General features: G+C 41.2%; 1 protein-coding gene across 1 annotated transcript in view; it reads right to left on the bottom strand.

Moving 5' to 3' along the window:
• Positions 1-20,065, bottom strand: part of LOC137522292 (uncharacterized) — an 83,746-nt gene that overhangs the window by 37,090 nt on the left and 26,591 nt on the right. Inside the window, exons 4-5 of the mRNA XM_068242322.1 lie at positions 13,937-14,218; positions 7,380-7,499 (exon numbers count right to left, since the gene is read on the bottom strand). Of these exons, the coding sequence (XP_068098423.1) occupies positions 7,380-7,499; positions 13,937-14,218 (402 nt within the window). The remainder of the gene's footprint in view (positions 1-7,379; positions 7,500-13,936; positions 14,219-20,065) is intronic.

Below are 20,065 nucleotides of genomic sequence, written 5' to 3'. Positions count from 1 at the left end.
GGTGATGCGCTGATCCCACTTTTTTGCGCAATTTTCAATAAGTAACAAAAGACATGGCACCCAGGGGCTTTGTGCAGCAATAAGCTGTATTGGAGCAGCAAGGTAACACACACATTGTTTCGGGCGGAGCCCTTTGCTGCTCCAATACAGATTAACTTATACAAAAAAGGAATGTTTATAATGACCTTTCCTGTGTTTCCAATGTAATGATCCGTTCCAACCCCTAATATAAAATATTAGTTATACATATTTAATAATTAATATTTGTTGACATTTAATGACCAATATGTAAAATGTTAAATGAATAATATGTAGCTGCCACACTAGAAACCAGTTATTCCGTTATCCAGCCATTTATTAGCCAGCTATAGATACACCAACATTTCAGGGCCAGTATTATCACCTTCCTCAGGGAGCAAAAAAACCCCAACTATTTAAAAACTGACACAGGGGCTGTATTAGGTCCTGAAATGTCAGTGTATTTATTAGGTCCTGAAACGTCTGGGCGGCCGCTCTGCTGCGGTGCCGCGCCCCCGTGCTGTCCCCCTGTAGCCCTGGGATCAGTGAACGGGAACATGGTTCTCGATCACCGATCCGTGTCCCCAGCAGAAAAACCAAAGCGCTCTTACAAGAGGCTTCAGTCTTTCTGCACATAAAATGTTCGCGTCCCCCTTGTGCTTCCGGTTATCGAGAAGCACAAGGAGGGGAAAAAACTCAAGGTGGCCATCCTGTGGCCAAATAGTAAAACTACAGCTACATATTTTTTTACATTACAATTTACACATATAATAACATTAAAAAATAACTGTTTATTTCCCACACCAAAATATTACCCAAATAAAATTTTTAATGGAAAAAAAAATTACAATTAAAAAAAAAAAAGACATAAATAGTTATCTACAGGTCTGAACTTTTTAAATACGCATTTGAAGGGGGTATACTACGTTTTTTAAATTATAAGCTTGTAAATAGTGATGGACGCGAAACGGAAAAAATGCACCTTTATTTCCAAATAAAATATTGGCGCCATACATTGTGATAGGGACAAAATTTAAATGGTGTCATAACCGAGACAAATGGGCAAATAAAATACATAGGTTTTAATTATGGTAGCATGGATTATTTTAAAGCTATAATGGCCGAAAACTGAGAAATAATGAATTTTTCCATTCTTTTCTTATTAATCCTGTTAAAATGCATTTATAAAAATAATTCTTAGCAACATGTACCACCCAAAGAAAGCCTAATTAGTGGCGGAAAAAACAAGATATAGATCAATAAATGGTGATAAGTAGTGATAAAGTTATTAGCGAATGAATGGGAGGTGAAAATTGCTCTGATGCATAAGGTGAAAAATCCCTGCGGGCTGAAATGGTTAACAGTTGAGCCCATATGGGTCTAACTGGTTTCCAGAGTGACGTGAGCATATGGAATTTATGCACATTAACCGTCTCCCGACCGCCTAACGCCGATGTGTGGTGGGAGAGCGGCTCGCTGGGGACCGCCTAACACCGATTGAAGTCAAAGTGCGGTGGGCAGGATTAGCAGGGAATGTGCGATCGCTCACGCGCGTGTTCCCTGCCGAAACACAGAGCGGGGATTTGTCATCAGGCTGCCGGCCACGGTCAGAGCTGCCAGGCTGAAATAAGGGAAAAAAACAATCAATATGCGTACAACGCTGCGATCTAATGCAACACTGTACAGAGGAAAGCTCTGTCACTTAACTGTCCCCAGGAGAGGCTCACAATCTAATCCATATCATAGGCTGATGCCTATGTATGCATCATGTTGTGTATGGATCGCAGTCAGGGCCAATTTAGGGAGGAGGGAAATAAAAAAAATACGATTTTTAATAAAAAAACCTTTTAAATTATTCATAATAAAAAAAAAATTGCTGCAGCAATCAGAGCCCACCAATAAATGCTCTATTAGCGGCAAGAAAAGGAGGTAAAATTAATTTGGGTGCTAAGTTGTATGACCGAGCAATAAATCGTTAATGTGGCGATGTGCTGAATTGTAAAAAATTGCCTGGTCACTAGGGGGGGTATAAACCGCTGGTCCGCATTCAAGAGGTTAAAGTGTTTCTTTAAGACTCTTACTTATGACGTGGGAAAATACAGAACATTATGTTTATTCTATTTTTCCTTATACTTAAACCATTAACTACTTAAAATTAATTAAAAAAAAAAAAGGCAACACTAAAAAATCCTGACAGGCTCATCAGGTTTACCCTATCAGAAGGAAAAAGGTTGGGTGAGTTCATCATCATTTGTTAATCTGATGAATGTGTACTTTGGCTGCTAGTTATATTTGACAAGTAGGGTATGAGCTTGCTAATGAAACACATCTTTCTCCAGGCTCATACCATTCTTGTGAAATATAGCTTAAAGCAAACCTGAACTGAAAATTAAAAGTTAAAATAAACATACACACGTCATTCTTACCTTCCGTGTAATCTACTCATCAATCTCTTTCTTCTCTCTTTGTATTCTGTTTTTTCCCCTGTGGTCAATGGAATTCTCCGACCTCCATTTTGAAAATGGCCACTACCCCATAACAGCTTCCTGGTCAGCACACTGTTAAACTGTAGTATTGCCCGCTTGAGCCATAGGGAAACATGGACATTACTTTTCTCATCAGTTGTTCTTTCAGTTATAACTGACAGCAACTTATATATAATTAATAGCAACTGCTATATTTCAGTTCTGACAAAATCTTGTCAGAACTGGAAGGAATTGTTGAAAGAAGTAAATGGTGAGCTTTTGAGAGGAACTGACAGCGAGGTAAGTATGTAATATTAATTTGCAGGGGCATCATGTGTTTATTTTAAATAATTTTACTCGCTTCAGGTTCCCTTTAAGGCCAGATTACACATTCTGTGTAATGAGGCACCCACCCCACCTCTTGGTTTTTTCCACTTTGTTTCACTATTTTTCAGTTTTGCCTTGCTTTGCCAATTTTTAAAATAAATAGTTAAAGGTTTAAGTGACCTACATAAAATGTTTAGTGAAACGTTCTTCAAATTAAGGTAATCACAGAAGACACAGAAGACTCATAGTTACATAGTTTGGTTGAGAAAAGACATCCGTTTAACCACTTCAGCCTTCAGTTGTTTTTCACCTTATGCATTCGAGCACTTTTTACCTCCCATTCATTCACCAATAACTTTATCACTACTTATCTCAATAAATTGATCTAAATCTTGTTTTTTTCCACCACTAATTAGGCTTTCTTTGGGTGGTACATTTTGCTAAGAATTATTTTTTTCTAAATGCATTTTAACGGGAATATTAAGAAAAAAGTGGAAAAATATCATTATTTCTCAGTTTTCGGTCATTATAGCTTTAAAATAATACATGCTAGCATAATTAAAACTCACTTATTTTCTTTGCCCATTTGTCCCGGTTACTACACAATTTAAATTATGTCCCTATCACAATGTATGGCACCAATATTTTATTTAGAAATAAAGGTGCATTTTTACAGTTCCGCACCCATCACTATTTACAAGCTTATCATTTAAAAAAATAATAGTAATATTCCCTCTTCACATGTATATATGAAAAGTTCAGACCCTTTGGTTACTATTTATGTTTTGTTTTTTTGTAATTTTTTTTAAATTAAAACATTTATTTAAGTAGTTTTTGGAGTGTGGGGGTAAACAGTTAATTTTAAATGTACTAAATTGAATTTATTAAAAAAAATGTATGTAGATGTAGTTTTACTATTTGTCCGCTAGATGGCCACAGTCAAAAAAACTTTTTTTTAGTCCTGTAAGCGAGCTCTCTCGCTTACAGGAAGTGAAGGGAGGATGGGAAACTTTTTTTTTTTCTTTAGAAAGATCGGGGCTTCTAAAAGAAAACTGTGTTCCCATTCATTGATCACCAAGATAAAGAGCGGTGGCACGGGGGCCCACGGGCGTATGCGGGAGTGCGCAGCCACGCAGATGCAACCTTTTGGACGTAATAGCAACGTCCAAAAGGCGAAAGTAGTTAAATAATTACAATAATAATAATAATAAATACCAACCTGAACCTACACATATTCCAGTTGATCCAGGGGAAGGTGAAACACCTCACAAGGCCTGGGGCAATTAGCCTTAAAAGGGAAAAAATGCTTCCAGACTCCAGATGACAGTCAGTTAAATCTCTGGATCAACTCTTCTGGGACTTACCTAATAATTCTAGCCATGGTTGCCCTTCAACTCAAAATCGAAAAGCCCCTTGAGGTTTAATTAAATAATTTTTTATCATAATCTGTGAAAAATGTTCTTTCTTTAAAGGAAAGTGAGGTACTGAGATTGTGAAATCTTCTTTCACTAGTCATAGCACATACAGTAGATTATTTAAGTGGATTTGGATGTAGAAAACAGTAGAGCTTCATACCATTGGTGGGCCGAAATTTTGCATGTGCGAAATTTCGCATCGAAATTTGCCATTTTCCATCGTAACCGTAATGTGTAATTTATGGGAGTATGCGTAATAAATTGCGTGTGCCCCGTAATTATGTATCAAAATTTCGCATAACTTCGTAATTTCACGAAATTACGGTTCATTACGAAATGAGTCATTTAGTATCTTTTGACGCATATTTTGATTTATGTACGCTTACAAATTTCCGCAAGGTATTGTATAGACGCGCATGCGCTATTTAATGCGTATGTTTATACGCATTGTAAGAATGATTATATGCATTAATATACAGTGTATAGTATGCGCATTGGCAAGTTTAACGCGGTTTTTCAGGCGTAAGTAACGCGTTGTTTCGTTACGCAATTTGGTTTACAAGCGTAGTACTGTAGCCGTAATTACGTTATACCCGTAATGTCGTAAAATACTACGCGAAGTTTAATGCAAAGTTTTACGATGCGAAAAACTTCGCAAAATTTGCGAAATAAAGTCTTTGTCCATTACGAGCACCACTGCTTCATACATTTTCAATAAGATAAATAGTAAAATGATGATCCATAGCTTTTTTATGAATGCTGTGTGGGGTCAAGAAGACTATTTCCCATTTTTTTAAATATTTTTTCCATATCCTCTGAATAAGATGCAGTTTCTGAGGGTGGAGAATAGTGTTTTAACAATTACTGAACTTTACTTTTTTTCTCCCCTCTGTACACAACAATCAATATAACCAACATGTGATTCTGAATATCCTTATCCAGCCATCCACCACTGATAAAGAGGGGGGTGTATTAGCTGTCTATAGACCAGAGTTATAAGGTCAATAAAGATGTATGTAGATCCACAGTTGATTCCAAGAGAAATGGTCAAATTGCTACATTGTTCAATGGGTGTAGTAGATAACGGGCAAGGCATCAATCCACGTACAGGTATGTATGTATTTATGTATGTCCTTTGCTCTCCGCCTTTGCCATGTGTACCACAACCAATTCCGAGGACGCCAACAGCGTACTCGGCGAATAAAAGTGATTATGATTCTGATTCCACGCACTTAGGGATTTATGGTGGTTTTAGTAAGGGTACAAGAACACCGGCCTTACAGCCGTTTTGCGAGGACTCCTGCTTCCTCAGAGACCTGTTCATTTTGGTCTCTGAGGAAGCGGGAGTCCCTGCGAAACGGCTGTAAGGCCGGTGTTCTTGTACCCCTATTCTATGGTATGCCCTGTATGCTGAAACCACAATAAATTGCTAAGTGCATGGTTTGATGACTCGCCTGTTATCTACTCCGCACATTGATGGGTTCTATTGTGAGTGCACATCCAGGGGTGGGCAGCAAACTGAGTTGCCAGCATTTGCATTTGGTGCCGACCTCACCTTTCTACACACATATCCTTCCTTGTTCAATTCTTGTATTTATGCACCAAATAATGAGGTGCACATATGAATGATGAATCCTCTAAACGTATAGCATTTGATAAATTATTTTTTTGAAATGAATCCAAAAAACTAAATAAACGCACACTAGGGTTACATTAGCAAACTGACTCTATTGCTAAAAAAACAAACACAAAACCAAAAAACAAACAAAACCCACCCCCTGTAATATCCTAATGATTCTGTTCCCTCTCCACCCAAACTGTTTTGTTAATTGCTTTCTCAGGGGCTCGAAGAGGGATCAACAGAAGTAGCAGCAGCATTTATATGTAGAAGAGTAGCAATAATTTATCATTCAGTGTTTTCTAACAAGCAGGGCTTTTTGGTGCATGCCGCGTAGCGCCGAAGCTTGATGCAGCTATAGGAGAAATGCTTTAGTCCGCGGCCCGCACATGGGTAATTCAGGAATCTGGTGATTGCCGAACCACGAATTACTTCTTCCTCCGAGTTGCTACGACTCAGAGGGGGAATAGTAATTAATGACAGCAGGGTGAGCTGTCATTGAGCTCACCTTGTTTTGAAATAATGGGCAGCGTAATGCCATGTACGCATTTTCTAATCGCTGTAATGTGGTAATTTTAGTATCAAAAACCAACAAAAAAAAAACTAAATATAAAATAACAAAAAATTAAATTTTTCATAAATATGACTGGATAATGGATTGTAGTGGCATTGAGCTTTTTAACCACTTCAGTCTTCAGTCAATTTTCACCATCCGAGCAATTTTCACCTTCCATTCATTCACCAATAACTTTATCACTACTTATCACAATGAATTGATCTATTGTAATGCTTGGGGGGTATACTTTCTGAGTCAGCATGTGTGCTCAAGACTTTGTAGCTGGGTAATGGAAGAGGCTACACAGGTGGCCACAGGAGTAATGAACAAGGGAGCAAGATTGCCCAGAGCAACTGCAGCTCTTGGCTTCCGATACCGCCTATCACGCTAGATGCTATGTGATACAATACACAACAGACGTAGTCGGTAACAGGCTAGGGTCATACACGATAGATCAGATGGCAGTGGTACAGTGGACTAGACAGAATCAGAGTCAGTAACAGACTAAGGTCATACACGATAGATCAGATGGCTGCGGTACAATGGACTAGGCGGAATCTAAATCGGTAACAGGCCAAGGTCATACATGTTAGATCAGATGGCTGCAGTACAAAGGACTAGGCGAGAGAATGGTCAGTAAAGCTAAGGTCGTATCTAAGTCAGTCTGGCAGTCGCATTGAAATACATTAACTGAGTAATGAAAGTCGCATTAATATACAATGGCTGCTTAGTGCGACGCCACACTAATCCTCACGCTGAGTAACAGGACAAACAGACAGACGGAATGCTTTGCCAATCTAGTCGCTGCCCGAGGGACGGCAAACATTCACACTGACATAAACAAGACAAACAGGTAGGAGCGTAACTAATGGCAACCGCTGCTTCAGTTACGTCCTCAGGAACAAGGCAAGAAGGATAACTACCAGTCACCAGCATGGTGAAGGCAGTCTCCAAATAGCAGGATAGTGGACTTCAATTACCTGCCGTGGGTGCAGCAAACATCCAGCAGGCATGGAAATACAAAGCAAGGCAATACACAATATTTTCACAGCACGGACCCAGCAACAACTTAGGGAGCTGTACGCTATGTCGGGCCGAGTCTGAAATGGGAAGCAAATTCCCACACAGCTGAATGGTAATTACGGTACTCAGTCCTGAGCTGGCTTGAGTACAAGCTGCTAGCTGACTGTGAAAAATGACTCTCATAACAAATACATGAAATATTATGCAACAACATGCATGTAGAAAATCCAGAGCTATCTGGCTGCAGTTCAACTGCAGCAAGCAATAGGAGGAATCATGACAGCATCCTGAGCTGCTCTGAACTGCAGAGTAATTGCAAATTAAAATGAGACTTATTGCGAACCGAATGCAAGCGGATAAGTCAGAACTGCTGGACAGAACATGCTACAGGAGAGATCCTGACATCTACATCTTGTTTTTTCCGCCACCAATTAGGCTTTCTTTGGGTGGTACATTTTGCTAAGAATTATTTTTTCAAAATGCAGGAATAATTAAGAAAACAAAATGGAAAAAAATCATTATTTCTCAGTTTTAAAGGGAACCAGAGACGAAGCACTCTTGTGTATTTTACCATATATATCAGTAAGAACATTAGAGAAAACACTTACCATGCTCTCTGTTTCATCCTCACAGCTAAAAGTGTCTGTTATCAGCTGTGATAAGAATCCCGGACTGAGCATTCAATCTGGCTTTGCAGGGAATAATTATAGCTGAGTCATTATAGCAGAGCCACAAGGGGGCAGGCTTGGGCTTGAAAAGACACCAGAGAAGACAGACTCAGCTATAATCTTTCTGTAGCAAAGCTAGACTGAGTGCTCAGTCGGGGATTCTTATCACAGCTGATAACAGTCAGATTAAACAGAGAACAATGAAACAAAGAGCAGATTAGGTGTTTACTGTCATGTTCCCACTGATTTATAAGGTAAAATACAAGAGGGTGCTTCATCTCTGGTTCTCTTTAAGCCATTATAGCTTTTAAATAATACATGCTTCCATAATTAAAAACCCATGCATTTTATTTGCCCATGTGTCCCGGTTATTACACCATTTAAATTATGTCCCTATCACAATGTATGGCACCAATATTTTATTTGGAAATAAAGGTGCATTTTTTTTTAGTTTTGTGTCCATCACTATTTACAAGCTTATAATTTAAAAAATATTAGTTGTATACCCTCTTCACATGCATATTAAAAAAGTTCAGACCCTTAGGTAACTATTTATGGGTTTTTTTATTATTTATTTATTTTATTTTTTTTAGTTAAACATTTTATTTGGTTATTTTTTGGGTTTGGGAGGTAAACAGTTAATTTTAAATGTAATTTATTGTGTCTTTTTGTAATAAAAATGTATGTGCATGTGGTTTTACTATTTGGCTACAAGATGGCCACAGTGAGATTTTAGTTTTTCTATCCTGTGAGCGAGAGGAGGATGTGACATATATATATTTTTCTTTTCAGAAAGACTGCGGTCTCTGAAAACAGTTTTTATACCGGGGACTTAGATCAATGAATGGGAACAATGTTCCCATTCATTGATCTCCGGGCTATTGGGGGTAGCACAGGAGCACGCCAGCGCACGCATGATCGGCGGTTTCAGTCTCCGAGCAGCGATCGCCGATGGGAGACTGAAGGCGGAGCCTTCCAAGCGGAGATGCGCGTGCATCAGCACACGTGATCTCCTGCTAGCCACATAGAGAGCTGTTCACACCAATCGGCGGTCCTGGGGCTGCCGCCGCATTCATGTCAGTCGGTATGGAGCGGTCCGCAACAGGTTAAATTAGGGCATTGAATACTCGATTGTTAGGCTGCTTAACATCCATCCAATTAACACCCATCCAATGAAGGACATGGGTGGCATTTTTTTTTTTTGTGAGTCTATCCCATGTCCTCAAATCCATATTATCCAAGATTGATAAATGTTTGCAGACAATCATTTCATCATGTCCTTTTGAATTTAAGCCCCATCTACACCATACAGTTTTAATCTGGCATGTCCGATCGGGATTCGATTCGATTCAATTTGCCATTGTTTTGCAATGGCAAATTGAATCGAATCGAATCCCGATTGGACATGTCGGATGGAATTGAATCAAATCAATGAATCGAATCGGACAAAAAATTGTATGGTGTAGATGGGGCTTTAGGTTGAAGAATACTGGTTTGAGGACATGGTCTAATCCCTCAAGCAAGATGCACCCGTGACCTTGTCAATTGTTAGTGAAATAGTCTAAACATAGAAAAGTGAACAGCAAAATATATTTCCAATTATTTTTTTTTAATTAAGTGTGGATCTGCACAAACATGTAACAACTTACATGAGAGGTCCATTAGACCTTATAGCCCAAACAATGCCTGTTATATGTAAATAATGCTCTCTGCTCAACCAGCAGAATTTAAAGGGGAACTGAAGAGAGAGGTATATGGAGGCTGCCATGTTTATTTCCTTTTAAGCAATACCAGTTGCCTGGCAGCCCTGCTGATTCTCTGCCTCTAATACTATTAACCATAGCCCCTGAACAAGCATGCAGCAGATCAGGTGTTTCAGACTTTAAAGTCAGATCTGACAAGACTAGCTGCATGCTTGTTTCTGGTATTATTCAGATACTACTGCAGAGAAATAGACCAGCAGGGTTTTTGACATTTAAAGGGGAACTGAAGTAAGAGGTATACGGAGGTTGCCATATTTATTTCCTTTTAAGCAATACCAGTTGCCTGGCAGCCCTGCTGGTCTATTTCTCTGCAGTAGTATCTGAATAACACCAGAAACAAGCATGCAGCTAGTCTCGTCAGATCTGACTTTAAAGACTGAAACACCTGATCTGCTGCATGCTTGTTTAGGGGCTATGGCTAATAGTATTAGAGGCGGAGGATCAGCAGGGCTGCCAGGCAACTGGTATTGATTAAAAGGAAATAAATATGGCAACCTCCGTATACCTCTTACTTCAGTTCCCCTTTAAATGTCAAAAGGTATCAATGGCATAGTATTTAGTATTACCCAGTGACTCTACCTTATTCAGTAATCATCCTTGGTGGAGTCCAATGTTGTTAATGGAAAGAAAAAGCCATTGATAAAATGTATACTGGACTGTTTGCTTAGATGATATAAGTTACAGAAAAGTAAACAGAAGGTATCTGTGCATGCATTTATACTGTGACATAATTTCACATCAAAATTTGCAATGTGAAAAAGATCGTAATTAATTTTGTAATTGTAATAATTTGTAATTTTGTGTAATTTAATGCCCATACATGCTATTGCCACCAAAATACATTCTACATATGTTGAGGGGAATAATGGGTAGAAGTCAAAAAAATATTTCAAAAAGACCTTGTAGTTTTTGAGAAAATCTTCTGGCTGTAAATCCAGAGGAATTTAAATAGCCCCAGGGGTTTGAACCCGGGTTCAGTAAATTGCGAGTATATCAGTGATAAAGTGCAAAAGATCCCTAGTGGCAATTCGAGAAAGATGATCAAGATGATAACAAAAACCACACAGTGCTATCAATATGATGCAAAAAGTAATAATATGCAATATGATCATAACATATATTGTGAACACACAAATTCCTATGAAACTGAGATACACATTCCCAATAAGTGACTATGATACTGCATACTGCGCAAGTAATAGAGTGAACAAAAGAGCAATATACTTATCCGGATGGGAATGCAAGCAGCAGGCAGGCAAGAGGGAGAGAGGACCCCAGGCGGATGTGCTATTTAATGATCTATTATCACAATTAACTTTTTTAGTGCTTTATATATATACTAGCTGGACGCCCAGCGTTGCCCGGGTACGTATTTGGCTGGTGTTGGCCCCGCCCTCTTCTCCTAATCCTAACGAACAATTAGTTAATGACCAAGTATGTGAGCTTTACGGTCTTTGGCATCAATAATTTGCATTGAAATAAAATAAATCTGATTGGCTGTGGCTCCACCCCTTTTCTGAATTTGAACCCAAATCACCCAATGGCCAAGTGTACCAGGTACAGGTGATTAACAGTGCAAGAGGCCTGCGCCATTAACAGTGCAAGAATGGCAGCAATTAAATATTCCCCTTAAAGAGAACCCGAGGTGGCTTTGAAGAATATTATCTGCATACAGAGGCTGGATCTGCCTATACAGCCCAGCCTCTGTTGCTATCCCAAACCCCCCTAAGGTCCCCCTGCACTCTGCAATCCCTCATAAATCACAGCCATGCTGCTGACAAACAGCTTGTCAGAGCTGGCTGTGTTTATCTCTATAGTGTCAGTCTGCTGCTCTCCCCGCCTCCTGCAGAACTCCAGTCCCCGCCTGCATCCCTTCCCTCCCTGCTGATTGGAGGGAAGGGACGGGGGCAGGGACCGGAGCTATGCAGGAGGCGGGGGAGCAGCTGAGACTGACACTACAGATGTAAACACAGCCTCACAGCATGGCTGTGATTTATGAGGGATTGCAGAGTGCAGGGGGACCTTAGAGGGGTTTGGGATAGCAACAGAGGCTGGGCTGTATAGGCAGATCCTGCCTCTGTATGCAGATAACATTCTTTAAACACACCTCGGGTTCTCTTTAAAAATCAATAGGTAGATTTTGATTGGCTTTTGTAGGCTCCACCCACCTTTCTGAATATTAATCCCAGCCACCCAGTGACCAACTGTGCAAAGTTTGGGAACCCTACCATTAACAGTGTAAGAATGGCTGCAGTTTACATTTGCGCAATGAAATTTGTATTTTTCTCCACCCACTGATTTCCTGACATTGTTCGGGTATGTATTTGGCTGGTGTTGGCTCCGCCTACTTTTTCTAACCCTAACACACAATTACTCAATTACTCAATGAGCAAGTTTGTGAGATTTGCAGCCTTTGGCATCAATAATTTGCATTGAGATTAAACAAAATTGGCTGTTTGTGGCTCCACACCTTTGTCTAAATTTGAACCCCAGTCACCCAATGACCAACTGTACCAGGTTTAAGGCTTGGGCCATTAACAGTGCAAGAATGGCAGCAATTAAATATTCTCCTTGAAAATCAATAGGTGATTTTTCAATGTCTTTTGTAGGCTCCACCCACTTTTCTGAATATTAATCCCAGTCACCCAGTGACCAATTGTGCAAAGTTTGAGAACCCTACCATTAACAGTGTAAGAATGGCTGCCGTTTACATTTTCTCAGTGAAATGTGTATTTGTCTCTGCCCACTGATGACCCGGTATAGTCCGATTATGTATTTGGCTGGTGTTGGCTGCGCCCACTTTTCCTAACCTTAACACACAATTACTCAATTACTCAATGACCAAGTTTGTGAGCTTTGCGGTTATTGGCATCCATAACCTGCATTAAAATGAAACAAATAAAATTGTTTGTGGCTCCACCCCCTTTTATCAATTTAAACCCCAGTCACCCAATGATCAACTGTACCAGGTTTGAGGCTTGTGCCATTAACAGTGCAAGAATGGCAGCAATGAAATATTCCCCTGAAAAATCAATAGGTAATTTTTGATTGGCTTTGGTAGGCTCCACCCACTTTTCTGAATATTAATCCCAGTCACCCAGTAATTAACTGTGAAAAGTTTGAGAACCCTACAATTAATAGTGTAAGAATGGCTGCAGTTTACATTTTCCCAGTAAAATTTGTATTTGTCTCCGCCCACTTATGACCCGGCGTTGCCCGCTTATGTATTTGGCTGGTGTTGGCTGTGCCCACTTTTCTAACCCTCACACACAATTAATCAATTACTCAATTACCAAGTTTGTGAGCTTTGCTGTGTTTGGCATCAATAATTTGCATTGGAATGAAACAAATCTAATTGGCTGTTTGTGGCTCCACCCCTCTTTCTCAAATTGAACCCCAGTCACCCAATGATCAACTGTACCAGGTTTGAGGCTTGTGCCATTAACAGTGCAAGAATGGCAGCAATGTAAATATGCAATGCAATATAATTAATCCCAGTCACCCAGTGACCAATTGTGCAAAGTTTGAGAACCCTGCCATTAACAGTGTAAGAATGGCTGCAGTTTACATTTTTCCTCAATGAAATTTGTATTTGTCTCCGCCCTCTTTTTGGTTATGGGAATAAAAAGTATCCTATACTTTATTCCAGGTAATGTACTATGTGTGTGCCAAATTTCTTTTCAGCTATTTTTGCGTGATCGAGTAACAAACATCCAAACATCCAAACTTTCCCATTTATTATATTAATATTAGTAGGATATGTAATACTGTTTATGCTAATCATTATTGATGCTACAGGCAGCATGAATGTTTTTATTGTTTTTATGTTTCTATAGTGATGTTCTGAATTGTATTGCATAAAATTTGTATTTACTTTTGAATACTATATATGTGTGGTGCTGGTTTCTAAAGGGCCTAGTTCTGTTGTCCTCCTACAGTTTCAAAATCGGTCCTAGCACACATATTGATAGTGTTGCGGAGTCACTGCTACTGCCTTAAATCTTCTGGCTGCTATTGCTGCAGCTATGCCAGATAAACATTCTCTTTAAAAAGATAACATTTCCAGAGTAAAGCTTTGTGTACCTTATTCCCTGAAGACCCATAATAAGCAACTCTGTCCCATGTAGCCACAAACACCCACTGTGCTGTGAAATCCTTATTGTGGAAGTGGCTTCTGATGTCTGACGTGGCTCGGCTCAGTAGATCGGGATCGGTGCTCTGTCGATAATAGATATCTCCTGCTACTTGATTATTTATGTCTGCCCAGAAGAGAGCTAGGAATGGATTTCCATACGCCACCGGCAGAGGCTGAGCTATAAATTGTCCAGTGCGGAAATGGAACGATAGCAAGCCATTGTTGTTCACCTGTGAGGGCCAAGAAATACATCATTAGTGTGTCAATGTTTTTACCTTAAAGTGGACTCTTGCACAGAACAGAAGGAAAACAGAGAAATGCACCCTATATACATGTAGAGAGTTTGGTCTGTCTAATTTCCGCTCATCTGTGTCCAATCACAAGTTGTAATTTAATCTCTCAGCTGTGTCAGCTGACTGCCACGGCAGATAAGCTCATTTGAAAGCACAGGATGTTAACAATATGTCTGCTTCCATGAAAGCAGGAAGTAGACACACTGCAGATTTATTGCAGGATTTGTATCAGCTGCAACAACAACAAAAATGTTGTTCTTTAAAGGTTATTATGCTGGTGCTTCTCTTTTATAGCAGAGAGGAAGTTCAGAGTTCAGGTCCGATTTAAGATACTTTCGGAGTCAATATTGTGATTGTTAGGTAAGATTGAAGAATGTGAAGAGATTATTATTTATGCGCTGAGGGTGGAGTGAGTCTACTTTTTAGAGTAAGCCTGTGAATATCGTAAAATGTATTTTGCAGGAAAAATGTATTTTGTGGGAAGACATTATTGATAACCTTATCTGTGTAAAAATACAAGTGTTCCCCAAAAATTCTAGAATAGCCAAATTGGTCAAATTTGCTTGTGACTTCATGACTCCACCCACCTATTCCTCCTCCCCCCATCCCATCATCAACCACACAAGTAGTAATTACTAGGGGTGGTAAGAATTGCCGATACCACACATGTAGTAGTTACTAGGGGTGGTAAGAATTGCCGATACCACACATGTAGTAGTTACTAAGGGTGGTTACAATTGCCGATACCACACATGTAGTAGTTACTAGGGGTGGTAAGAATTGCCGATACCACACATGTAGTAGTTACTAAGGGTGGTTACAATTGCCGATACCACACATGTAGTAGTTACTAAGGGTGGTTACAATTGCCGATACCACACATGTAGTAGTTACTAAGGGTGGTTACAATTGCCGATACCACACATGTAGTTAGTAGTTACTAGAGGTGGTTAGAATTGCCGATACCACACATGTAGTAGTTACTAGTAGTGCTGTTCATCAGGATTCCGGATATCCGGGTAACCCGGATATCCGACATTTTTTCAGCTATCTGACCGGATTCAGATACCGGATACCTCGACCCAAATCCGGATAGCTATCTGCGGATAGTTGGCTGGCCAATGCCGATATCCACGGATACCACGTATATCCGGCAGATATCCGACTATTGAGATACTGTATGATGTCCAGGACGTCCTGGAGCCAATCAGAGGGCTCCCAGCAGAAGCCCTAGCAACCAATCACAGAGGGGAACCCTGGCCAGCCCCACCTGACCTCATTGAGCCAATCAGAGGGCTCCCAGCCTAAACCCTGGCACCCAAACACAGAAAGGAACACTGGCCTTCCCTGTATAATAATGAGGGCTGCCATGATGAGAAATAGCATCCCTTGCTTGTGAATGCTCACTGAGAGACATGCTCCAGTGTTGCTGGCCTAGCAAGTGTGTATACAGTGTAAACCTACAGCTGTTCAGTGATTAACTCCTTCACTATTACTACACTATTGTTAAATCGTTAATTAGCTTGATTTCACTGTGTGACAGAGTGTGAGCTCAGGGCCGCTGCAGCTGCTATGTGTCTGTGTGTGTGCTGTGCTCAGACCAGGCCAGCTGCTGCCTGCTGGCCAGCTATTAGCCTTAGCTAGCTACAGTATAGGTTAGGGATTAGGGAATAGCATTACTGTGTAATTGTGTAGTTAGTACTGTAGGTACTGCAGTCAGTGCTAGTAGTTGTTAGAGTAGTAGTACTACCATGTTAGCTTTCTACAGAACTGCTGTGCTGCTGAGCGGTGCCAGTGTGACAGTTAGTGTCCTCTCCTCTGTTGTCTGACTGTCACTCGGCACGTGGCACTTGGCACGTGGCCCTTGGCACTTTGCACTTGGCACGTGGCACTTTGCACTTTTCACATGGCACTTTGCACGTGGCAGGTGACACAAGGCACTTGGCACATGCAAGTGCCAAACACGTCCAAAGTGCCACATGCAAAGTGCAAAGTGCCACGTGCAAACACAAGCAAAGTGAAAAGTGCCACATGCAAAGTTCCAAGTGCAAAGTGCCACATACAAAGTTCCAAGTGCAAAGTGCCACATGCAAACATGTGCAAACTGCAAAGTGCCACATGCAAAGTGCCACGTGCAAAATGTCACGTGCAAACACGTGCAAAGTGCCACGTGCAAAGTTCCATGTGCAAACATGTGCAAAGTGCCACATGCAAACACGTGCAAATTGCAAAGTGCCACGTGCTAACACGTGCAAAGTGCCACGTGCAAACACGTGCAAAGTGCCACGTGCAAAGTTCCACATGCCACTTTGCACTTTGCAGGTGGCACTTTGCACGTGGCACTTTGCACTTTGCACGTGTTTGCATGTGGCACTTGGCATTTTGCACGTGGCACTTTGCACTTTTCACGGGTTTGCACGTGGCACTTTGCACGTGGCACTTTGCACGTGGCACTCTGCATGTGCCACGTGCCAAGTGCAAAGTGCCACGTGCAAACACAAGCAAAGTGCAAAGTGCCACGTGCAAACACAAGCAAAGTGCAAAGTGCCACATTCAAAGTGCTACGTGCAAAGTGCCACGTGCAAACACATGCAAAATGCCACATGCAAACACGTGCAAAGTGCCACGTGCAAAGTGCCACATGCAAACACATGCACAGTACCACATGGAAACACGTGCAAAGTGCAAAGTGCCACGTGCAAAGTGCCACGTGCAAACATGTGCAAAGTGCCATGTGCAAACACGTGCAAAGTGCCATGTGCAAAGTGCTACATGCCACTTTGCACTTTGCACTTTGCAGGTAGCACTTTGCATGTGGCACTTTGCACTTTGCACATGGCACTTTGCACATGGAACTTTACACGTGTTTGCACGTGGCACTTTGCATGTGGCACCCTGCATTTGCCACGTGCCAAGTGCAAAGTGCCACGTGCAAACACGTGCTAAGTGCCACGTGCCAAGTGCCACATGCAAAGTGCCACGTGCAAAGTGCCACGTGCAAACACAAGCAAAGTGCCACATGCAAACATGTGCAAAGTGCCACGTACAAAGTGCCACGTGCAAAGTGCCACGTGCAAACATATGCAAACACGTGCAAAGTGCCACGTGCAAACACGTGCAAAGTGCCATGTGCAAACATGTGCAAAGTGCCACGTGCAAACACGTGCAAAGTGCCACGTGCAAACATGTGCAAAGTGCCACGTGCAAACACGTGCAAAGTGCCACGTGCAAACATGTGCAAAGTGCCACGTGCAAACATGTGCAAAGTGCCATGTACAAAGTGCCACGTGCAAAGTGCCACGTGCAAACATATGCAAACACATGCAAAGTGCAAAGTGCTACGTGCAAACACATGCAAAGTGCCACGTGCAAACATGTGCAAAGTGCCATGTGCAAACACGTGCAAAGTGCCACGTGCAAACATGTGCAAAGTGCCACGTGCAAACATGTGCAAAGTGCCACGTACAAAGTGCCACGTGCAAAGTGCCACGTGCAAACATATGCAAACACGTGCAAAGTGCCACGTGCAAACACGTGCAAAGTGCCACGTGCAAACATGTGCAAAGTGCCACGTGCAAACACGTGCAAAGTGCCACATGCATACTTTGCATTTTGCAGGTGGCACTTTGCACGTAGCACTTTGCACTTTGCATGTGTTTGCACGTGGCACTTGGCACTTTGCACGTGTTTGCATGTGACACTTTGCATGTGTTTGCACGTGGCACTTGGCACTTTGCACGTGGCACATGTTTTCAGGCACTTTGCACTTTGCTTGTGTTTGCACGTGGCACTTTGCATGTGGCACTTGGCACGTGGCACTTAGCACGTGTTTGCACGTGGCACGTGGCAAATGCAGGGTGCCACGTGCAAAGTGCCACGTGCAAACACATGCAAAGTGCCATGTGCAAAGTGCCACGTCCGGCATGCTCTTGGCAGACGTTACACCTGCCGCTGCTGCACTGCCCTGCTCCTGCTTCCTGTGCTGCTCACACCGCCAGGGTGCCACAGGCCACTGATACCACCTATATTTAACCCAAAACACAATTGCTGCATAATTTTTTGGAGGTGTCTGGGCTGAAAACTGCCATGTCCCAGTTGTTAGACGTTGGACACAATGTGGGCTAGGCTGCACGACCGCTGTCTGAAACCTAGGCCTGATGTTAATTGAAAGCCATTTTTTTTTTGAGGGGAGATTTTAAGTCCCCACATCATCAATTAATGTTCCCCTTTAAAAAATAATGATGCTACATGCCTCATTTACCCTAAAAACCCTTTTCAAAGCAATTTAAAGGGGACCGAGGCTGCACTAAGCAATTATAAGGAGTGCAATAAAAATTGTAAAAAAGAAATTAGGAAGGCAAAAATTGAAGCTGAAAAACAAATCGCTAGGGATATCAAATCTAACCCAAAAAGTTTTACAAGTACATTAACTCTAAAAAAAGAAAGGTTGACTGTATAGGACTCCTAAAGGATGAGGGTGGGAACTCAATGGTGGATGACCAAGGTAAGGCAGAGTTATTAAATGCTTTCTTTGCCTTTGTCTTCACAAAAGAAACAGCACTGTTGCAAATTACAGAGGCAGAAGAGTCTCAATCTTCTAACTGTAATATTAAATACTTAACGCAGGAAGAAGTGAAGGCAAGACTAAATAAATTAAAAATAGACAAGGCACCTGGCCCGGATGGCATGCATTCTCGGGTTCTAAGGGAATTAAGTTCAGTTATAGATAAACCCCTTTATCTTATCTTTTGTGACTCTCTTTCAACTGGCAGAGTCCCAGTGGATTGGCATACAGCCCACAATTTCCCATTATTTAAGAAGGGCAAAAAATCAGATCCAGGAAATTATAGACCTGTAAGCTTAACATCAGTTGTATGCAAACTATTTGAGGGGTTACTAAGAGATACTATACATGACTTCATACTAGAAAATAATCTTATTTCTCAGCATCAACATGGGTTTACTAAAGACAGGTCCTGTTTGACTAACATGCTCAGCTTTTATGAGGTAGTGAATGCTAATATGGATATTGGGAATGCTGTAGATGTGATATACTTGGACTTTGCAAAGGCCTTTGACACTGTTCCCCACAAAGGTCGGGTGCAAAAGTTGAGGATGCATGGACTGGGGAAGAGTCTGTGTGCATGGATAGGGAACTGGCTAATGGACAGAAAACAAAGAGTTGTGGTCAATGGATCGTACTCAAAATGGGAGACTGTTAGCAGTGGGGTCCCACAGGGGTCTGTTCTGGGTCCAGTGCCCTTCAATTCATTTATTAATGACCTAGTAGATGCAGTAGTGAGCAATGTTGCTATTTTTGTAGATGATACAAAATTGTGCAGAATCATCAACTCTCAGGAAGATAGTGTCATATTGCAACAGGATCTGGATAGGATGGCTATATGGGCACATACATGGCAGATGAAATTCAATGTTGACAAATGTAAAGTCATGCATTTTGGACGTACTAATGGTCTAGCACCATAAAAAATAAATGGGATACAGTTGGGGACATCAAACTTGGAGAAGGACTTAGGATTACTCATCGACAACAAGTTAAATAATCGTATTCAATGCCAAGCAGCTGCAGCTGCAGCTAACAAAATTTTGAGGTGCATTAAAAGGAAAATAAAAACTCGAGATGCTAGCATAATATTGCCCCTGTTTAACTCTCTAGTAAGGCCACATCTGCAATATGGAATTCAGTTCTGGGCACCACATTACAAAAAAGATATTTCAGTTTTAGAGCAGGTGCAGAGACGAGCAACAAAATTGATACGTGGG

Source organism: Hyperolius riggenbachi, chromosome 6 (genome assembly GCF_040937935.1).
Source record: "Hyperolius riggenbachi isolate aHypRig1 chromosome 6, aHypRig1.pri, whole genome shotgun sequence".
NCBI classification, from domain to species: Eukaryota; Metazoa; Chordata; class Amphibia; order Anura; family Hyperoliidae; genus Hyperolius; species Hyperolius riggenbachi.
Note: the sequence above shows the minus strand (reverse complement) of the source record. Positions and strands in the feature narration are given on the sequence as shown.